A 10,177-nucleotide genomic window follows, 5' to 3' on the forward strand; every position below is an offset into this window, starting at 1 on the left:
TGCTCCAGCTATAATCACTTTGCATGAGGTGATCATAGCGAGATACCTATCAGAGCATGCACATTTGTGCACTGCATTGGTACAAACAATCTGATTTTTTGCAATTCCACTGTTCAGGTGTTTGCCACAACAAATCTAGTTACTTAAGTGAAACAGAAGAGGCTTGGATAGACAGGTGTACTTACTCCCTTTGCCTCAGTTTCGTCCGTACTCAGCCAAAGCTTTGCTTCTGTATCTTTAACATTCCTAAGTACAAGATCTAATGTGTAGGATGTCCAAGGTGCTGTTTCGAACTTAAATGGATAAACAAAGCCTATCATCTCAATCATACGGGCTTTCTTGTGGCCAGTTTGCTTCAAAATTGTTGTCTCTGATTCTGGTACAATTCTTATGCTATCAGGAAAGGTAATGTTTGGGACCTCTCTGTAATCCACAACTGTCAGACCAGGTGGAAAGTCCATTGTTTTACACTGGCTTAATGATGTTAGAAATTGTCCTTCATTTCCCCACCAGCCTCTGACTTTGCTGCTGACAGCACCACTCTGACAGGCTCCTATTGGTGAGTTAACGGGGTAACACCTACTGTCCTGTACACACCAGCCACAGTGAGTACCACCAAATGATAAACAACTACTACACTGTGAATAAATAGCACAGGCTCCAGGACATGAGCCCTGTATCAGGCTCACTGAACAATTTGCTGACAAATCACGGCTCAGACACTTTGTTGATGAACTGCACCACCCACATTCTGGGTCTTCCCGACAACTTGTCTGTGTACTATAGCCTTCACAGTGTCCACCTACAGTGTTTTTTGCTGCTATGGCAACTGGTAATTTATAGCCCAAGACATCTCCAAGTGGCAGCCCAGCAAAGCCACCAGTCACAAGCATGACTCGTTCCTTTAGCAGAAGAGCTGAATGGGAAAATCGTCCCTGCTGAGGATTTCCATCAGAAGGAGAAAGAGCATCAAATGTTGATGCTGAAATCCACTTGTTGCATTTCAGGTGGTAAAACAAAGTTTTGTTGTCATAGCAAATTTCTTCATGGAAATGTTCATGAATGTTTCCACCTATTTTAATAAATACAAACAAAAAAAATTACAAGAGCATAAGTTGACTTCACGCTGTTCTCTTGAACAAAAACAACGATGACACATAAGAAAAACTGATAACAAAGACTGATTTCAACTCAACAGTTGAGTGGTTCTCCAGTAACCCTTCCCACCCTAACACCAGTGTCCACATTCTCAATACTCATCTCTATACATTTCCTTTGGTACTGACAAGAAGAACTTGTTAACCCTTTAAGACCCCCAAGTGACCAAGACAGAATTTCTCCTTACAATATCCATACAATATCAAGCATACAAGTGATGAGAATTAAGAAAAATGTCAGTTAGGGGATTTAAAGTTGATTCAATAACAAATTCTCCAAACTAACATCACAAGAACTGAATGGCAGACAGAAAGGAGAATTACTGATGAGATCATGGGAGTTAAAGGGCTAGATAATCAAAGCTTATTGGCTTAGCAATCATTTCCTTTATTCACTTGAAAGTTATGATAATTCAGCAGTACTATTGTCAGGAAAAATTAGATACTGACAACTCTAAAGATTTAAAGAGTTACTATCATGGTCACCAACAGTTTGAAATTTACAACTGAAGAAAAAAGATACAGTTTCCATTTTATGCTGGACATTCAACCCCTTTGACACTTACCTAAGGGTGACCAGCATCTAATTTTTCCTTACAATATCACCCCTGAATCAAACATTAATGTAACCAGAATAAAGGAAATGATTACCAACTAAAGAAGCTCCTGATTATCAAACAAATTCTCCTTGTCAGCACCTTAGGAAATGTATGGAAAACATTAAGGAGACTATGCATATTGATGTAAGGGTATGAAGGGTTAACCTTGCACTTGGGTGTCCATTCCTCTTACCATAAATTATCATATAATCTCCAATCAACACAGCAGAGTGAAATGCACGACCTCTCGGAACAAAACCTTTAACATCTATTGTAGACCATACATGAAGATCGAGATGAAACACCAGAAGTTTGTTGGATTGATTACTTTTCCTAATAATCATAAAAAAAAGGAATTAAGTCACTCAGTAGTAAAAGACAAATGACCACAAAGCTGGAGGTTGTTTTCTTAAGATTACTTTCAACAATAATGTGCCTTCTGGAAAAATTGTCTTATGCACATTACTTCAAAAGAAACCATGGAAAACTACTTATCACTGTTAAGCTTATAAAGTATAGACTCAGAAAATAACAACAGTTTTAACAGTCTTTGTCTTGGTAGGCACACACAAGTCTTTAAACGCAAAACAGGGGTACGTGTTTGCTTATCTAAATTACCAGCCATATCTTGTGTTTAGTTTTTTAAGATTTGGTTTTTTGTTTTGACAAATTTAACTCAAGAAGAGTGTAGTACATTGTTTGTAATATCACTGTGGGATGACTGAATGATGTAAAAGTACTCTAATCAAGTAACATGATTGTACCAACTTATTAGATACTTGATTGATGAACAAAAACAGAAAACAGACAGAAATTAAAGAGTAAGTGTCTCCACTAAGTGAATACAAAACAAGAAGGAAAACAAAATTTTTAAATTTTAAACCAGATTTTGTTGACAGTAACCTAAGTTAATAACAGTAATGTTTCTATACAACAAAACTATGAAACTAATATTACTATTATTACCTTGGCATGTTGGGTACAAATCCACCAAAAATGACAAGAGAGCGCATGTCTGCATAATAAATTGCTGAGTGACCCAACATGCGCAAATGTGCTTCCTTTCCTCTCCTATATGAAATCCTCTTCCAACCACTTTGGTTTGGTAAAGAATATGAATACATAGCTGAAGAAAATGGGTTTGTAAGGGTTCGACCTGTTTGGGAGGAAAATATCCAACAGTTAATTTTCCATAATCAGTTAACAAATTAATTGGAATGGTCTCTTGGTATGAGTTTACAGACTTTTGCATTTCAGGAAGCCCCATATGTTTTTTTTTACTGCTATCATTTTTGGCAAAGTTCTATTCTACAACTTAGTTTTTTAGGAAGCCAGGATAAAAGAAATCTTTTGAGACAGATTCATCAGAACTTTATACCACATGTACATGTATATCAAAAGGTTGTTTGTCACCAAACACTTACCACCAAAAATGTACAGTTCATTATCCACTATTGTCCCCGTATGTTCTGCCAGAGGAGGTGGCTTTTCACTGTCATTTACAGCTAGCTCTGTCCATTTTCCACGAGTAATGTTGTACAACCAAAGTTCATTGGTTAGGTTCCCATTTTCTAATTCCCCCCCAAATAGCACCATGCTGTCAAGATACAGGTTTGCAGAGTGAGAAAATCTACCAACCTATGAAGAGAAAAACAAAACAAGAACATTAATAACAACATATCAACCTTTTGACCCCTAAGAGTAACTAGTAAATAATTCTCTTCACGATTCTCCCCTGAATCAAACATTTATGTCACAAGAATAAAGGAAATGATTGCAAATCAAAGGTCCGAAGCTCTTGAAAAGGTAATCCTTTGACCCCTGAGAGTGACTAGCATCTAATTTCTCCCCACAATACCATCCCTCAATAAAACATTTATGTCACAAGAATACGTGAAAAGATCATGAATGAAAGAAGCTCTTGATTGTTGAACAAATTCTCCTTCTTGGCACCTCAATAAATATATATAGAACAGCATGGAGAATATGCATAGTGCTGTTAGGGTGTACAAACTAAAAATAATTAGCAACTCACAGGTTTAGGAGATCCAGTTAGAACCTCACTCCACCGGCTTGAGGTAAAATTAAACTGTAACAAGTCATCAAATACCCCACTTAAAGAATAACCTGTGAGAAGGACAAAATAAGTACTACGTTTAGCTTTTCAACCATTTAAAACATTGCTTTCTCTTACATAGACAGTTCGGAGTAAGTTCAAAATTACACTGTGGTAGTACTAATGATAATCATGAACAGATTGACAGAGAAAATGACTGAAGGAAACCTTATCTGTTACATGACCTGACAGAGGACAGGATGCCTAGATTAACTGGACAGAGGATAATTCCTATATTTTAATGTTTCAATTTACAGCACTCTGTCTCAACTCAAGCCCCCATCTCATACAGAACAAGGTTAACTGGTGGCATGGTAAGGGAAGGTGTAGAGCCAAATTTGTTTACCGTCCTCTTTATCAGGGCAGTTTTTCCCTTCCAATAATATCCTTGGTGAAAACGACTACCACAATGATGGTACAAGTACTTCATAACTCCAAAAATTTCACAAGTTCATTTACATGCATGCACACACCTCCAAAGGAAAGTAACACATCCTTTTCCTCTGAATAAACCACAGAATGTGCTGTTCTCGGATGGAAAATTTGAGATGATGATGAAATGGTGAACCACTTGTTAGAGTCAGCATCAGTCATTGTTGAAACAGAACAAGATTCCCCAATAAAGCCACTTTTACAGACACAATGTCCTTGGGCCTGAAAATGAAAAAATAAATAGAATTATCATATGAATCATTGTGAGTTACTACCACAAAACTGATCAGGAGAGCATTCTATACAGATATTCATAGGCTTCAAAGCCTTGTGTGTGCAGTTAACCTTTTCACTCCCAGGATCTCAATAGCAATTCTCCTTACTATCTACTTTACAATTCTAATAATGTTTATTCAGAGAATTTGGTATTGCATCATCTAATAGTAACCTAATTGATATTTTCTTTGTTCTCACCACTCATCTGCTTGATTTTGTATTGACATCGTAAGGAGAAATTCTGTCTTGGTCATTCATGGGAATAAAGAGTTAAGCATTGAAAACTTCATTTGTGTCATATTATTCAGCTGTTAGTAGTTTCTTAACACACAGACCAACTTTTCATGGCCAGATTTACTTGTGCACTTTCTTTTCTAGCAGGCTGTTAATACCAGCTTTGTAAACACATAGTGAATGTTTTAATTCAGATAGAAATCTATACTAAACATATCCCAATTAACAACTCACCAATTGAGAGTCACTTAAACCCTTAAGACTGTTCCTTTTTAACCCTTCAACTCACAGGATCTGATTGTTAATTCTCGCCTCTAGCTGCTACACATTTCCTTATAAATTAACCAGACAAGAATTTGGTGTTTGATCAAGATAAAAACTTCCACCTGATAAAGTCGAGTCTTCTCATAACCTGTTTGCTAGATTGTGTATGGATATTATAGGGAGAAGTTACAAGTTTAACACTTATGGGAGTTTAAGGGTTAAACTATCACTACTTACAAAATCACATTCTCCGTGAGCTTCTGCAAAGTTACATTTCAATGGACAAGAAGGCAGGTCACACGCTTTGCCTCGCCAATTTTTGTCACACTGACAGAACCCATCCTTACAAATCCCCTTGCCAGAACATCCATCTGTACAGTTTTCTATTGTATAGTTAGCAATGAAGCCATGAAGGGAGTAGTTGGTGTCGCTATAAAGATTGATAAGCATCTGCCAAAACAATAGTAATGGAAATGAAAGCTTTGATACAAGTACAATGCAGGTTATATAAGCTGAATTATTTACACATTTTGATTGGCTCTTCTTAACCCTTTACACCCTAACACCAATATGCATATTCTCCATGCTGTTCTCTATACATTTCCTAGCTTCTAACAAGGAGAATTTGTAAAACCATCAAGAGTTTCATTAGTTTCTGATCATATCCTTTATTCGTGTGACTTAAACATTTGATTCAAGGGAAAGATTGTAAAGAGAAATTAGAACCTTGTCACTCTTTGGGATTAACCCTTTAACTCCCAAGATCTGATTGTCAATTCTCCCCTCTAGCTGCTACACATTTCCTTGTAAATAGGTTACAAAAATTTGGTGTTAGATCAAGATAAACAACTTCTACCTGATAAATTTGAGTATTCTCATGACTTGTTTGCTGGATAATGTTTAGATATTATAGGGAGAAGTCACATGATAATGTGGGAGTTAAAGGGTTTTGCGACATACTACTACATTTAAGCCTTTATTTGATGCAAGGTCCAAATGATTCATAAACATCGGCAAAAATTGAGTGGCAAATATCACTTGGCAAAAATCACTCTGGTTTTGCAGTACACAAAATGATCATAATCTTTGTGATATCAACACATTTTATTTTATTGACAATTAATGTTAACGTTCCATAGAATTATGGTCAACTCACCGACGTATAAAATCGAGTAGAGACGTCGGTGAGTTGGTCGTCAATCCAATACAACTTATTAGAAGTTAAACATACAGAAAATTAAACGATATTTAGTAAAAAAAACACTGGTGAACATCAAACAGAAGCTTAAACATTGGTGAACATTGGTGAACATCACCAATGACTAGAACAGCTTAAGATGCGAACGAGTTATTGTGCGACAACAACACCATAAAGACTCATCATGTCAATCGCTAAGATTTTTTGACGAAAACTTGGCTTTCTAGACAAGATCTTTAGTAAAAAGCAATTCTTTCTCTTTGCAACAAAGTTTATAAGGATCTCAAGGTGAATAAAGCAAAGCAAACATCACCAATGACTCTAACAGCTTCAAACGCGAACGAGTTATTGTGTGACAACAACACTGTAAAGACTCATCATGACAATCGGTCAGATTTTTAAAGAAAACTTGGCTTTCAAGACAAGATCTTTAGTAAAAAGCAATTACTTTTATTTGCAACAAAGTTTATAAGGATCTCAAGGCGAACAAAGTAAAGTAAACATCGCCAATGACTCTAACAGCTTCAGACGCGAACGAGTTATTGTGTGACAACAACACCGTAAAGACTCATCATGTCAAGCGCTCAGATTTTTTGACGAAAACTTGGCTTTCTAGACAAGATCTTTAGTAAAAAGCATTTCTTTTTATTTGCAACAAAGTTTATAAGGATCTCAAGGCGAATAAAGCGAAGTAAACCTCACCAATGACTCTAACAGCTTCAGACGCGAACGAGTTATTGTGTGACAACAACACTGTAAAGACTCATCATGACAATTGGTCAGATTTTTTAAGAAAACTTGGCTTTCTAGATAAGATCTTTAGTAAAAAGCATTTCTTTTTATTTGCAACAAAGTTTATAAGGATCTCAAGGCGAATAAAGTAAAGTAAATATCACCAATTACTATATCCGCTTCAGACGCGAACGAGTTATTGTGTGACAACAACACCATAAAGACTCATCATGTCAATCGCTCAGATTTTTTAAGAAAACATGTTCACCAATGTTTACCGATGTTCACCAATGTTCACCAGTGTTTTTTTTACTAAATATTGTTTACTTTTCTGTATGTTTAACTTCTAATAAGTTGTATTGGATTGACGACCAACTCGCCGACGTCTCTACTTGATTTTATACGTCGGCGAGTTGGCGTCGGCGAGTTGGTCCGTCGGCGAGTTGACTGGTTACCGTTCCATAATTGAAATGGTACATATAACTTCCGTGTCCCTTTCTCTATTCACTATGCAATACTACATCTTAGGTTTCATTTGATGCAAGTTCATGCCACTGGCTACATGTAACCAAAAAGTCAAATCGCCACTAATGGCGACTTGACTTTCAGTGCTGGCAAGTTTTTTGGCGGTGAGTTTCCTGTGGTGGTGAATTGACCAAATACCATAGAGAACAGTATGGAGAATATGCATACTGATGTTAGGGTATAAAGGGTTAAATCTACCTTACATTTAATTTTTTGCCTTAAATACCCACCTGTCCTGAATGAGATACAACTGTGTGTAAGGAATTGTTCCCACTAATGCTTCCAATGAGAGGAGAGAGGTAGGAGTCACCATCATGAATGAACAAATAGTCATAAGAACACTCTGTCCCAAATTCTATGAATTTCAATGTGATAGAAACATTTGGATGTGGAGCTGTGGAAAAACAAGCCAGAAGGTTAATAACTAGTAATAATCATGGATTAGCAACCTGCCTTGTATATAACTTAGGAATGGATAATATTGTCTCTGTGTAATAAAATCCATTTTACAGTATATTATAACATACGAACACTGTATGGTGGCTTGGCTTACAGTTTGGAGTTGTAGTAACTCATTTCATTTGATCAAATGATTGCAATTTAACTACAGTAATTTGCAAATCTTCTTAAAGAATCCAGACTTAAGTGAATGAAGATACCTACATGAAATCAAGGCCATGTTTCATAGTCAGTCCAATAACATATTCCATTGCATTTGGTTGAGTCTTACAAATTTTTTGGAAATTTTCTGCCAAAGGTAACTTCTGAACACCATTTGTTAAAAAATTAATAACTATAAAAATAAATTTGATATCGCAACATCTTTCCTCACAATCTTACTTAAAAGCAAAAACATCTTACTCATTAAAACACTGTTAGAGACATACAAGTAGCGTTGCTGGTATAATGAGATACATGAAAAAATTACTCAGTTCTGATTGGTTAAGACAGATGCAGTTTTCAAGTAAATCAGCGCAGAAGAGTGTTAATTCAGTGAAAAAAAATAACAAACCAGACTGAACAATTCCTTGAACTGTTAAGCCAGGCTTTGAACTTTTTTGCACCTTAAAGATGCGAAAATATCATTGTATATTATTGTTTTGATTGTATGTGGTTGTTTTGACCGAACGCACAATGTCACTTCCCGCGTTTTAATTAATTATTTTTGCACTTGATACGCACGCTTTGCTCCTGTATAATTAAGATAAGCTATCTTGAATTTTTTCACATATATGATTAATACGTGATCAAATGATTTTTCTTGTGTGTTTTGGAATAAATAAGCACTTGTAGATTTTTTCAAAGACCACAAATTACACTCGCCCTACAGGCTTGTGCAATTCTGTTAGTCTTTGAAAAATTTTTCTTGTGCTTATTAATTCTAAATTGCACTTAAAATCATGTGATTACCTATACTGATGTGTATTGTTTACGAAGTTTGTTCTTCATGAAAAAAGGTGTGGGTTTCTACAGAAACTGTGGTGCTATGTTGGTGGAGGGGTATTACAAGACACTTTTGCTTTATCAACTGAGTTGACATTGTACGTGTAAATCAGCCATAGTAGAAAGTTTCTAAAGCTGGCGTTTTAAGCATTAGCCCATTGTGAGAATGATTAGCTATTCATGCATAACAGTGTAGATTATGAGTCAGCAATTTAATTACCGCTAAAAGTAAAGGAATTTTTTTCATTTAATACATATGTTGTACTCTAAATTGAAATTCTGACATATAAATGCCAGCTCATCTTGAATTCATTCAATGAACTAAGCCTAACATGAAAGAAAAGCAGTGTACAGTGTATGGAACAAAATACACCTAACTGTGAGTTATATCAACCACTTTCCAATTACATCTATCTGTGAATTTGTTAAGTCTAGTTGCAAGCAAATGTTTGTACAATGGACAATCAAGGACTGACTTCGAATATCTCATCCGATTTTTGATGTGCATGTACATTTTGTGGTCGACAGACACCTTTTGTCTATTTCAAACACTCTCAAACAAGTTTGATTTACATTTTTGCCTCAAATTATTCACCATTAACACCTACAAACAAGCACAGTAAAACTTGTTTGGTTTGAGATCCATAGAATGGTCGAATCACTGCTGTATCGTAAACTGTATACACATGATAAAAAGTCGTGAAACATTCCAATTTGATACAATTGATCGGTCCAATATGAGTGATAAAAAAAAAATACTGTCTATACGGTCATGGCAACAACAAATTTGTGGACCTAATCATGTTACTAAATACTTAAACACCACAATACTTGTTCAAGATGGAATTTCCAATTGTACAATAACAAATTAAATCCTAACATACAAGATCTATTTACAATGCTGGTATAGCTAAACACATCATAAAGTGTGGATACAGACTAGTATTACACAGCTCTCTTCGCTGTGTTTGTCGGAACAAGCTTCTAATTATGGAAATATTTGTAAGTCACACAGGAATCGAATTAAAATGGGTTTAATTCTTCTCAAGAAGGAGTAAAAAGCAGAGTTAGAAACATGAGCCTGCCTTCGCATCGGAGAACCTCTCACATGCTTCTAATTTGACGAAAGTCCAAAACGATTTCTTAACATTGAAAGCATATCGGTAGATCGATAAAGGAATAGTGGAAAAGTGGCCGATCC

The 10,177-nt window shown here is 35.8% G+C and overlaps 1 protein-coding gene across 2 annotated transcripts in view; it reads right to left on the reverse strand.

Annotated features, from left to right (window-relative positions):
• The window catches only part of LOC113682002 (multiple epidermal growth factor-like domains protein 8), a 34,492-nt gene that overhangs the window by 23,653 nt on the left and 662 nt on the right, over positions 1–10,177 (reverse strand). For both annotated transcript variants that reach the window (XM_089210914.1, XM_089210913.1), the window contains exons 2-9: positions 7,764–7,927; positions 5,316–5,528; positions 4,346–4,526; positions 3,792–3,883; positions 3,181–3,394; positions 2,723–2,912; positions 1,950–2,089; positions 186–1,072 (exon numbers count right to left, since the gene is read on the reverse strand). In XM_089210914.1, coding sequence (XP_089067040.1) covers positions 186–1,072; positions 1,950–2,089; positions 2,723–2,912; positions 3,181–3,394; positions 3,792–3,883; positions 4,346–4,526; positions 5,316–5,528; positions 7,764–7,927 — 2,081 coding nt within the window. The remainder of the gene's footprint in view (positions 1–185; positions 1,073–1,949; positions 2,090–2,722; positions 2,913–3,180; positions 3,395–3,791; positions 3,884–4,345; positions 4,527–5,315; positions 5,529–7,763; positions 7,928–10,177) is intronic.

The sequence above is a fragment of the Pocillopora damicornis genome, chromosome 6 (assembly GCF_964200805.1).
Source record: "Pocillopora damicornis chromosome 6, jaPocDami1.2, whole genome shotgun sequence".
Classification (NCBI taxonomy): Eukaryota; Metazoa; Cnidaria; class Anthozoa; order Scleractinia; family Pocilloporidae; genus Pocillopora; species Pocillopora damicornis.